Source organism: Tachyglossus aculeatus, chromosome X4 (genome assembly GCF_015852505.1).
Source record: "Tachyglossus aculeatus isolate mTacAcu1 chromosome X4, mTacAcu1.pri, whole genome shotgun sequence".
Lineage (NCBI taxonomy): Eukaryota > Metazoa > Chordata > Mammalia > Monotremata > Tachyglossidae > Tachyglossus > Tachyglossus aculeatus.
In genome coordinates, this window is record NC_052098.1 from 19,616,789 (window position 1) to 19,629,905 (window position 13,117).

Below are 13,117 nucleotides of genomic sequence, written 5' to 3' on the forward strand. Positions count from 1 at the left end.
TCTCCTTGCTATTCTTCCACTTGGAGCTCCCTCTCTTCCCAAATCCAACAGTTCTCCCTACATTCAAAGCCCTTTAAAGCCTTCCTTGATCGATTCCCGGCACCCTAAGCCCCATAAACCCCACAGTCAACTTTAGCATGCTTGAGCTTGTACATATGTTTATTCAGTTGTACATCCAATCATTTATTTTGACATCTGCAGATATTTTTATATCTGCTCTTTTTCTAGAGTATAACCTTCTTGCGGACAGAGAGCATGTCACTACTTTATTTTGTTCTTCCCAAGCGCATCATACAGTGAGCCCACTGGGGGCCAGGGACTGCGTCTAACTTTCACTCTTGCAGGATTTCACAGTGCTCTGCACATATAAGCACGATAAGCCCGTTGTGGGCAGAGAATGTGTCTGTTTATTGTTATATTGTACACGATAAAGTGCTCAATAAATATGACTGAATGAATGAATGCATACAAATTGCTACTGCTAAGGAGAGGTGGAGGTTGATTGCTGATTCTCTTTTGGCCAGCAGGCATCATTGTGAAATTTTTGAAAAAAAACAAAACCTTTACGTAGTTCTATAGTTTGCTTTTTGAAAAACATGAGGCCTTTGAAGAAAAATAGGCTTCAGAAATTGTACTGGTATTTTTCTTTAAATGGTGAATACGAAATTTTAAAATTATTTGTTATAGAAAATCAATCAATCAATCATTTATTGAACGCTTACTGTGTGCAGAGCACTGTACTAAGCGCTTGGGAAGTACAGGTTGGCAACATATAGAGACAGTCCCTACCCAACAGTGGGCTCGCAGTCTAAAAGGGGGAGAGAAAAGTAGAAAAGTAAATAAATGTTTGAATTTTGATTTACGACTTAAAATGCAATCGAAGATAGTTAACAATTAGGCAAAATGAGGTATTTAACCTCCCAAATTACTTCTAGGAGCCAAATGTATTGAGGTAAAAATCCCTTTAAAAACACGTTTTGTTTTTTGTAGTGAAAGGTAGGTTTTTGAAGATGATATAAAGCATAGTTTCAAATGACTTTTGTAAATATAAATTCTGAACTAATGTGAACTATTTAATATACTGCACATTACCTTCCTTCAGTGGTTTTCCAATTTAAATTAACTTATGACCAGTCACCACATTGTTCAGGCCTTGATTACAAATCCATATAGAAAGAATTAAGTAGACTCTTCTTTCTTCATTGATTTTAATTTAAAATTTAATTTAATACAGCACAACTGTACAAATTTGGAAGTTTGATATGTTCCTTTGAATTCTACTGTTAAAAAATGATCAGGGATTGTCAGTCTGATGACATCAATGCTATTTAGAGGAATTTCTCTTTCCAAGATAGGAAGAATGGTGTGGTGATTACATCCCAGTAGTGATGCATCTCCTGTATAGCACTTTCCTTTTTATTCATATATATGGTTGCTCTTTTTGCTTATTTTTAGTCAAAAAGAGGTGACTATGCTATTAGACTCACTCATTTGGTGATATAGGGGCTACCTTGCTAAAATACGTAGAAAGTGAAGCAAAGTGAGCCCTTCACCCATCCAGGCTTTCAAAAGGAAAGAAGGAGATGTGGAATTTGTCCAGAATCTAAAAGAGAACTCTTCCTGAGGCCTTTGAAGAGTTATAGAACTCTAATTTTGTATGTCTACTAAGAAATAATATTCTGATCAGAGATATAATTGAATAGAATGCAAAAAGGAAATTCAAATGGAGATTTAAATCCACAAACTAAGATTTAAACTAGAACATGCCCAAAGAGATCCCCTACCACCACTTCTAGATCTGCCCTTTCCTCTCCATCCAAACTGCTACCATGTTAGTACAATCACTTATCCTGTCCCGACTGGATTACTGCATCAGCCTCCTTTCTGACCTCCCAACCTCATATCTGTCCCCACCTCAGTCCACACTTCACTCTGCTGCCTGGATTATTTTTCTACAGAAGCGCTCAGGGCAAGTCACCCCCCCTCCTCAAAAATCTCCAGTGGTTGCCTATCAACCTCCATATCAAACAAAAACTCACTATTGACTTCAAAGCTCTCCATCACCTTGCCCCTTCTTAACGCACCTCCTTTCTCTCCTTCTGTATCCCCGCCCACACACTCCACTCCTCTGGTGCTAACCTTCTCACTGTTCTTTGTTCTCGCCTGTCCTGCCATCGACCCCCTGGCCCACCTCCTACCTCTGACCTGGAACGTCCTCCCTCCTCAAATACTCCAAACAATCACACTTCCCCCCTTCAAAGCCCTACCGAAGGCTCACCTCCTCCAAGAGGCCTTCCCAGACTGATCCCCCCCTTTTCCTCAGTTCCCCCTCCCCTCCACGTCGCCCTGACTCGCTCCTTTTGCTCTACCTCCCCCACCCCACAGCACTTGTGTATATATGTACATATCTATAATTCTATTTATATTAATGCCTGTTTTACTTGTTCTGATGATGATGATGACATTTGTTAAGCACTTACTATGTGCAAAGCACTGTTCTAAGCGCTGGGGGAGATACGATGTGATCAAGTTGTCCCACGTGGGGCTCACAGTCTTAATCCCCATTTTACAGATGAGGTAACTGAGACTCAAAGAAGTTAAGTGACTTGCCCAAGGTCACACAGCAGACATGTGGTGGATCAGGGATTCGAACCCATGACCTCTGATTCCAAAGTCCATGCTCCTTCCACTGAGCCATGCTGCTTCTCTGATGTGTATATATATGTCTCTAATTCTATTTATTTATATTGATGCCTGTTTGCTTATTTTGATGTCTGTCTCCCCCCTGCTAGACTGTAAGCCTGGTGTGGGCAGGGATTGTCTCTATTGCTGAATTGTAGTTTCCAAGCGCTTAGTACAGTGCTCTGTACACAGTAAGCGCTCAATAAATATGATTGATTGAATGAATGAATACCTTTCCATAAGCTTAATTTGGCAATAAAGAGGTTTCTACAAAGTGAAGCCTGTTTCTGAGAGCTGGAGGATAACACCACTCCACTGTCAGGAGCAAGGAAAAAGGAGGTATTTTGTCTTCACATTCCCTCCTTCCCCAGGAGAACTCTATGTGGGCTTGGCTCTGTCCAGAACAACTTCTTGTTCTTGCAAAAAGTAGCGAGTCAACCCCTTTGCTTCCTGAGAAATGAAGTTTCTCTTTTCCTTCTCTGCAATTCCTTAGCCAACTTTCAAAACAACCTCTGATTGGTGAGAGCTCGGTGTATGTTCAAATCATCCAAAAAACTGGCTGTAATACAGGACAGTTTAACATGTGACGCTATCATCTCTATCGTCATTATTTTTTCTATCATCACTAACATTCTCCTCAAGAAGTAGTATGTACTTATTTACTCATGTACATATCCATAATTCATTTATATTAATGCCTGTCTCCCCCTCTAGACTGTAAGCTTGTTGTGGGCAGGGAAGATACCAATTCTGTTATATTGTACCCTTCCAAGCACTTAATATAGTGCTCTGCATAGAGTATGTGCTCAATAAATACAATTGATTGATTATTTATTATAAATGCCCTTTAGCTAGGACCGTAGCAGGTGATAGGGACATTATTTTAAGGGAAGGCAAGGTCCTTAGTACAGTGCTCTGCACACAGTAAGCGCTCATTAAATATGATTGAATGAATGAAATGTTACAATCCAATATCGCGAGTCATCTTTATGTTTACAAATATTGCTGCCAAACTCTGAGACTTATAAGTGTGTCACTGAGAGAATCTTTTGCACACTTGCGCACTTTGTTAAGAGGCGGACCTTTTCCTGCCCCTTGCCATTTGGAGTGAGCATTGCTCTGACATGGATGGCCAAGGGGATAAAGTCATGTCTTACTGCCAGCAGGATAGGCACTGGAGTTGTTTTTGCAATAGTAATGGTTTGTGCTAAGCCATCAGCACTCTCTTGTCTGGTCCCCTTCTGTCTAGTGGAATGTGTTGGGAGATGGCTGGTAGAGAGAGGTCAATTAATCCAGCAATGGTATTTGAGTGCTTAGTGTGTGCAGAGTACGGTGCTAATTGCCTGGGAGAGAGTACAATAGAGTTAATAAATGTGATCACTGCCTTCAAGGAGCTTGCAGTCTAATGTGGGGCGGGGGGGGGTTGCAGTCTCTGGGCACAAAACAGACCATCCCTAACTCCTCACCAACAGCAGACATCACTGTGCCCTCACCCACTTGGGAAGCCACGGTTGAATATGATACTTGGATGAGCTTAATAAGGCTTGGAACAGCTTTTTGGTTTCCTTGTGAAAACCAAGTAGCAAACAAAATATTTTTAAAAAACCCTCCTGAAGACCAAAGAGCAACAGTAGCAGCAAAAAATGCACAGTAATCCTCAGCGCAACTGGACAGACTGTAGCTGGAAAATAGCAGGAGTATCAGAGATGGGCGTGTGTAGGCAAAGACAGTTACCTCAGAATTCAGTTTCATCAGGCTTGTACTGACGGACACATTTGAAGGCCTGATCCCAGCTGCTATCTGATTACAAAACTGCCTCCATACAGCTGCAACTCTGATGAGGAAAGATAAGATCATCATCATCATCAATCGTATTTATTGAGCGCTTACTATGTGCAGAGCACTGTACTAAGTGCTTGGGGAGTACAAATTGGCAACATATAGAGACAGTCCCTACCCAACAGTGGGCTCACAGTCTAAAAGGGGGAGACAAAGAACAAAACCAAACATACTAACAAATATCATCTAGCAGCTGTTTCCATGAGCTACCCCTCTAGATGATGCCTATCTACTTTTGTTTTGTTGTCTGTCTCCCCCTTCTAGACTGTGAACTCGTTGTTGGGTAGGGATTGTCTCTTTTGCCAAATTGTACTTTCCAAGCACTTAGTACAGTGCTCTGCGCACAGTAAGTGCTCAGTAAATATGATCGAATGAATGAATGAATTGTAAGCTCGTTGTGGGAAGGTACTGTGTCTATTGTTACATTGTACTCGCCCAAGCACTAGTACAGTGCTCTGCACACAGTAAGCATTCAAATACAACTGACTGACCCTACCTCCAGTTATGCTCAGCCTTCATCCAGTGCTCTGATATCCACTCAGCACTTGTACATGTGCTCATAGTGATGCAATGACTTCTCATCTTGAAGCGGCACCCTGATAGAAAGGAGTATTGTAAGTAACACTAGTGAGTGGATAGTGAAGGAGTTGTGTAGAAAAGGTTTACTTGTCCACCGCGCAACCCCAGCCAGGAAAGCCTCCATATTCAGGAGGGCAGTTAAGCAGCATGCCACTTCTCTTTTTTTTATTGTATTCTTCTGTGTTCTCTAGACTGTAGGCTTCTTGTGGGCAGGGAATGTGTCTACCAACACTGTTATCTTGTTCTCTCCCAAGTGCTTAGTACAGCACTCAGCACACAGTAAGTGCTCAATAAATGCGATTGATTTATTGATTCCACTTGCCTGATTCAGAAAATGGGACTTCTGGCAGAAGCAGGGTTTTTGGGGTTTTTTTGGAATACATTCATTCAGTCGTATTTATTGAGTGCTTACTGTGTACAAAGCACCGTACTCAGCGCTGGGGTAGATTTAAGCTAATTAGTATGTACATGGTACATGTCCCACATGGGGCTCACAGTTTTTACCCCCTTTTGACAGCTGAGGTAACTAAGGCACAGAGAAGTTAAGTAAATTGCCCAAAGTCACACAGCAGGCAGATGGCAGAGCTGGAATTAGAACCTAGGTCCTTATGACTCTGAGGCCAGTGCTGTATCCACTAGGCCAAGTTCTTGCTGGCTTCCTGGTTGATATCCTGCAGAGTGTGGTTTCCAATAGGTATGGCATAAAAGACGAACAAATTACCTATTCTCATGATCAGGCAGTTAGTGTGATTCACTGAGTACTTAACTGTGTGCAGAGCACTGAACCAAGCACCTGGGAGAGGGTAATACAACATTCCCTGCCCACTAGGAGCTTACAGAATTACATTTGCAGTAGTATATTAATAATAATAATAATGATGATATTTAAGCACTTACTATGTGCCAAGCACTGTTCTAAGCACTGGGGTAGATACAAGTTAGGTTGAATACAGTCCCTGTCCCACATAGGGCTCACACTCCTCATTTTACAGATGAGGTAAGTGAGGCCCAGAGAATAATAATAATGATGGCATTTATTAAGAACTTAAGTGCAAAGCACTGTTCTAAGCGCTGGAGAGACCCCACACCGTCTAGCCAGCTCAGGTAGGGATTTCCACAGGTGAACTTTGAACTTGAACTTTGGATAATGTCGGGGCTCAGTGGAAAGAGCCCGGGCTTTGGAGTCAGAGGTCATGCGTTCAAATCCCGGCTCCACCACTTGTCGACTTTGGGCAAGTCACTTAACTTCTCTGTGCCTCAGTTACCTCATCTGTAAAATGGGGATTCAGACTGTAAGCCCCCCCCCCCCCCCGTGGGACAACCTTGTAACCTCCCCAGTGCTTAGAACAGTGCTTTGCACATAGTAAGCGCTTAATAAATGGCATTATTATTATTATACTGTCTGTAGTGACAGATAACTGTGCCCAGAGCAGTCAAGCTACTTGAAGATGATGGGGATACAAAATCTTGGCGGTGGGTATTTGGAGGTGGGGGGTGGATGACCAGAAAGATGGTTTTAGGGATTCTGTATATCAGGGATCCATTCATAACTTTCCTTGGAATTTTTATGGTTTTTAATGTGTTCAGAAATAGTTCATAGAAAGAGAAGCAGCATGGCCTAGTGGATAGAGCAGGGGCCTGGGATTCAGAAGGACCTGGTTTCTAATCCTGGCTCTGCCACTTGTCTGCTGTGTGATCTTGGGCAAGTCACTTAACTTCCCTGGGCCTCAGTTTCCTCATTATGTAAAATGGGGATTAAGAATGTGAGCCCTGTGTGGGACATGGACTGTGTCCAACTGGATTCGCTTGTACCTACCCCAGAACTTAGTACAGAGTCTGGCACATAGTAAGCGCTTAAATACCATAAAAAGAAGTAATAATAATGGCATTTGTTAAGCACTTACTATGTACAAAGCACTGTTCTAAGCGCTGGGGGAGATACAAGGTGATCAGGTTGTCCCACGTGGGGCTCACAGTCTTAATCCCCATTTTACAGATGCGGTAACTGAGGCTTAGAGAAGTTAAATGACTTGCCCAAGGTCATGTGGCGGAGCCGGGATTAGAACCTCTGATTCCCAAGCCTGTGCTTTCTACTGAGCCACGCTGCTTCGACTATGCTTTCTTAATTGAAACCATAACTTTTATGTTTTCTGTCTTAGGATTCTTCCCCAGTAACTTTCGTGATTGTAACTCATTTCTTCGCCACAAGATGACAGTACTATCTCCTAATATATTGAAAAACTGTGGTATTCCCTTTGACAAGGTATGTTACAAGTATTTGTTTTTAAATTCTCAGTTTATGTTCTTTCTGATTAAAGCAAATTAAACTAAGTAGAAGGTTGAGTTGGTATCTCTGTCTTCAATTATGAATTATAGACTGTGTCCAGGTTGCCTATAGTTTGCTTTGTTAATCGTGTTGTTTTATTTAGCTATCTTTCTGAATTGATATACTCTCTTGAAAACTTTGAAGTATAAAATTCACATCAAATTGCTTTTTTCTAAGTGCAATTTAATGTATATCTCTTATTTTCATATTGTTTTAATAACTGAAAACAGTCTGGCAAAGCTATCTTAGAAAATAGTTAAAAATGGCCATCTTCTGTATGGTTTGTGTTTTGCGATCCATTGGATTAGTGTGATTACTATTACCCTTTGGGGGATAATTCTGATTCATAAAAGTTATTGCAACATGGGATGAGACTTTTAAGGTAAATTTAGTGCCCCAAACAGCTATTATGGTTGAGCTATTATGGTTGAGCTAGGGGGGGCTTAATAATCAGTTATTTCAGAAGATTAATTTTGCAAAATTGAGTGCACACAAGATCTCTCTTTCTAGGTTCCCATGGGTGGTGACTGAATCAGTATAGGTATTTTTAAAAGAATAAATTGATATGTAAATACTTTGACCAGATAGATAAATCTCTTGAGGGTGGAGAAGGATTAAGTATTGCTATACCCTGGTTAGCACACTTAATTGGTTCCATGAGAGTAGAGTGTTAAGTGAGAGTGCTAAATGAAATGTAGTTTCTCAAAGGAAATACTGTGAAGGGCAATAGTGCATTCCCAAGATCTCAGAAATGGAGCCAAGCAATAGAAATATATTTTAGAAAGTGATAAAAGGCCACAATAAATACAATTGCATGATAAAATAGCAGTGTAAATCTGTCCCAATCATGAGAGTTTTAATTAGATTTTTGTGTGTACATATATATATAATATATATACACATATATATATATATATTATATATATGCAGTACTTAATTTCAAAGTGTTACCTTTCACATGTTATTCAGAAAAAGGCAGCTTCTACTGACTAGAGATGTCATTATCTATGCTAAATAGATATCATTATTCCATGACTTTTATATAACACGTGCACTTTCCAAAGTGCTTTCACATTACACATAGTAATGATGATGATGGTGATGATAGTATTTGTTAAGCACTTACTCATCGTCAAGCACTGTTCTAAATGCTGGGGTAGACAGTACAAGTTAATCAGATCGGACACAGTCCCTGTCCCACATGGGACATTTTTGTCCTGCAACAGTCCCATGAGATAGGGAATCATCGTCATCATCAGTGGTATTTGTTGAGCACTCACTCTGTGCGGAGCACTGTACTAAACACTTGGGAGGGCACAATACAACAGAGTTGGTAGATGCATTCCCTGCCCACAATGAGCTTACAGTCTCGAGGATGGCAGAGTATCATTAATATCAGCATATTCATGTGAGAAACTGAGACACCGATTGGTAAAGTGGTTTGCCCAAGGTCACACAACAGGCCAGTTGCAGAATGGGGATTAGAACACAAGCCTTATAACCTTGTATACCACGATGTTTTAACACTAAAATTAAAATGAGCATTAATGACTCTATTCAAGTCAGTCAAAAGGAGGGGAAGGAAGATGCTTAAGCTAAGGTAAACTTTACTGTGTTATCTTGAAGTGAAAGAGTGCTGTAATACTGGAATTAAAATTCCATAATGCTCTCACAAAAGAGTGTTAATGGAAAAAGCATTATAATGGGGATTGCTATACTTCACTGGCAAAATTGTCCAAGCACTGGGATGGATACAATTCAGTCTGGTTAGCCACAGTCCCTGTCCTACATGGAGCTAACAGTATAAAGGGAAGGGAGAAGAGCTTTTGAGTCCCCATTTTACAGATGAGGAAACTGAGGCACAGAGAAGTTAAGTAAATTGCCCATATATTATTGAAACAATGGAAAAGCAGTACATAAAAGAGAAATATGAAAACTAAAGTGCAAATACACATACAGCACTGTCATAGTTTCTTCTGTATCATATGGGAGAGAAAATGACAGCTAAGCAGTTGAAGAAGCATTCACAGTTGAAATGCTTAGTACAGTGCTCTGCACACAGCGCTCAATAAATACGATTGAATGAATGAATGAGGTCAAAAAAAAGAAACACAACGGAGAGGAAAGAGTTAACCAATTTAAACAAATACTAGAGAGAAGCTGAGATATGCTGTACATATGAAAGGACAAGATGAAAGGGAAGGCAAAAAACCAGAGATGAAAGTGTCCACAGATAAGAAGCAGCATGGCCTTATGGAAAGAGAAAGAGTCTGGGAAACTGAGGACCTGGCTTCTAATCCTGGCTCTGCTGCTTGTCTGCTGTGTGACCATGGGCAAGTCACCTAACTTCTATCTGCCTCAATTACCTCATCTATGCAATGGAGATTAAGACTGTGAACTCCATGGGGGGCAGGGACTGCGTCTAACCTGAATAGCATGTATCTACCTCAGTGCTTAGTAGAATATTTGGCACCTAGTAAATGCTTACCAAATACCATTAAAAAGAAGATGGGAATGAAAAGGTGGGGTAAAGGAAAGCTCCATGCTGCAAAAGCCTAGAGGACTATGAGGTAGAAAGGGGAGAAAGAACAATATAGTAGGAGGTGAAAGAGCAGGAAATGTTTGGAAGATCATTTTTTTCCCCATATTCAGGGGAGTGTTATGGAAGGTGTAAGTAAGTTCAGTAAGGGCCGTAGATGGCTGAAAGGATGATATGGGTCGGGAAGCAGGGAGATCAATTGCAGAAAACTTGTTGGAGGAGGTGGGAGTTTAGGAGGTATTGGAATATGGGGAGAGCTGTGGTCTGTCTGAAGTGCAGAGGGATGGATTTCCAAGCTGGGGGAACAGTGTGAGCTAAAAGGTTGGCTTGGTAGGAGTGAATTCAGTAGGTTGGGGAATAGCAGATGAAGAGAACAGATAGATAAGGTTATAACAGATGGTGGAAAATCTCAAAGTCCATTTTGACAAGTTTTTGTTTGATAGGAAGAAAAACAGGGCACCCGTAGGAGGTTTTGAGAGGAGAGATGTGGGCCGAGTGACACTGCAGCAAGATGATCCGGGCAGCAGCACCTAGTATAGATTGGAGGAGAGAGAGGCTGAAGCCCGGGAGACCAGTGTGGAGTCCATAGTCAAGCCATGGCAAGACCAGAGTTTGAATCAGAGTAGTAGCAGTTTGGGAGGAGAGGAAGGGGATCCAGGAAGTGTTCAGAAAAAGCAGGCAGGATTTGCATGTAGACTGAATGTGAGATTTGAACGATTGGGAAGAATCGAGGATGGCACCAAGTTTGCAGGCTTTGGGGACCGGGAGGGTTATCCGTTATCAGTTGAGAGGGGGAAGTTATGGGGGAGTAGGTTAGGGGAAGGATGAAGAGTTTTTTTTTTAGATCTGTTTGGTTTGAGGTGTTGGCTGGTCCTCTAAGTCGTAGATGTCCTAGAGGCAAGAGGATGCGCAGATGATTTCCAAATCTAGCTCGCCAGCCCTGATCTCTCTCCTTCTCTGCAGTCTTGAGTTTCCTTCTGTCTTCAGAACATCTCCACTTGGAGGTCCCATCGACACCTCAACCTAAATCAGTTGATCAATCAATCAATGATATTTATTGAGCATTTACTATGTGCAGAGCACTGTTCTAAGTGCTTGGGAGAGTACTAGACCATTCATTCATTCAATCATATTTATTGAGCGCTTACTGTGTGCAGAGCACTGTACTAAGTGCTTGGGAAGTACAAGTTGGCAACATATAGAGGTGGTCCCTACCCAACAGCGGGCTCACAGTCTAGAAGGGGGAGACAGACAACAAAACAAAACATATTAACAAAATAAAATAAATAGAATAGTAAATATGTACAAGTAAAATAGAGTAATAAATATGTACAAACATATATACAGGTGCTGTGGGGAGGGGAAGGAGGGTGGGCGGGGGGGGTGGGGGGGGGAGAGGAAGGAGGGGGCTCAGTCTGGGAAGGCCTCCTGGAGGAGGTGAGCTCTCAGTAGGGCTTTGAAGGGAGGAAGAGAGCTATCTTGGCGGATGTGTGGAGGGAGGGCATTCCAGTACAGGGGGAGGTCGTGGGCCGGGGGTCGACGGTGGGATGGGCGAGAACGAGGCCCAGTGAGGAGGTTAGTGGCAGAGGAGCGGAGGGTGTGGACTGGGCTGTAGAAGGAAAGAAGGGAGGTGAGGTAGGAGGGGGCGAGGTGATGGAGAGCCTTGAAGCCGAGAATGAGGAGTTTTTGCCTGATGCATAGGTTGATTGGTAGCCACTGGAGATTTTTGAGGAGGGGAGTAACATGCCCAGAGCGTTTCTGTACAAAGATGATCTGGGCAGCAGCGTGAAGTATAGATTGAAGTAGGGAGAGACAGGAGGATGGGAGATCAGAGAGGATGCTGATACAGTAATCCAGTTGGGATAGGATGAGAGATTGAACCAGCAGCGGTTTGGATGGAGAGGAAAGGGCGGATCTTGGTGATGTTGCGGAGGTGAGACCAGCAGTTTTTGGTGACGGATTGGATGTGAGGGGTGAACGAGAGAGCAGCCTGTTGTGGGCAGGGATTGTCTCTATTTGTTGCTGAATTGTACTTCCCAAGCGCTTAGTACAGCGCTCTGCACTGTAAATACGATTGAATTGAGTGAATATAACAGAATTAGCAGAAACGTTCCCTGTCTATAATGGGCTACCTGTCCAAAACAGGACTCCTCATCTTCCCACCCAAACCCTCTCCTCCCTGATCTTTCTCATCACTGTAGACAGCATCAGTATCCTCCCTAGGCATTATCCATGATTCATTTCTCTCGTTGGCTGTTCATATTCAATATGACACCAAATTTTGTCAGTTCTACCTTCACAACATTGCTAAAATCCACTCTTTCCTCTCCATCCAAACTGCTACCATGCCAATCTAAGCACTTATCCTATCCATCCTTGACTACTACATAAGCCTCCTCGCTCACCTCCCTGCCTCCAGTTTCTTCCCACTCGAGTCCATTTTTCTAAAAAAAAAAACATTGTCAAGATTTCCCCACTCCACAGAAACCTCCAGTGGTTGCCCATCCACTTCTACATCAAACCCCTTAACATTGGCTTTAAAACAGTGGAAGGACAAGATGAAAGGGAGGGCAAAAAAAGAGATGAAACTGTCAACAGATGAGAAGGACCATGACCTAGTGGAAAGGGCATGGGCTTGGGAAGCAGAAGACCTGGGTTCTAATCCTGACTCCACCAGTTTCCTGCTGTGTGACCTTGGATAAGTCACTTTACTCAGTGCCCCAGTTACCTTATCCATCAAATGGGGATTGAACACCTGTCCCCCCTCCTACTTGGACTGTGAGCCCTGTATGGGACGGGGCTGTGTCCCACCTGATTGACTTGTAACCACCCAGTGCTTGACACAGAGTAAGTGCTTAACAAATACTATAAAAAAGGGAGAGAGAACAGAAAGTTGAGAAAAGCATAAGAGTCGGAAAGAAATGCAGAGGTGGGACCTAGAGGGTAGTAGCTAATGGCAACTAGTAGCTGTAGAGGGTGGTAGAGACAGATAGTGTGAGATTCAAAGGAAGAGACTGAGGAGGTGAGATAGAGCAAAAGTGACATTGGGGAGGTGAGGAGCATGCTGAATGTACCCACTTTTCTTTTGAGCCGGGGAAAGTGGGAGAAAGTGAGCACCCCTTCCCCACCTCAAGAGATGGCAGATGGGAATA

The 13,117-nt window shown here is 42.4% G+C and overlaps 1 protein-coding gene across 1 annotated transcript in view; it reads left to right on the forward strand.

Annotated features, from left to right (window-relative positions):
• Positions 1-13,117, forward strand: part of KDM4C (lysine demethylase 4C) — a 218,231-nt gene that overhangs the window by 57,340 nt on the left and 147,774 nt on the right. Inside the window, 1 exon segment of the mRNA XM_038769518.1 lies at positions 7,260-7,363. Coding sequence (XP_038625446.1) covers positions 7,260-7,363 — 104 coding nt within the window.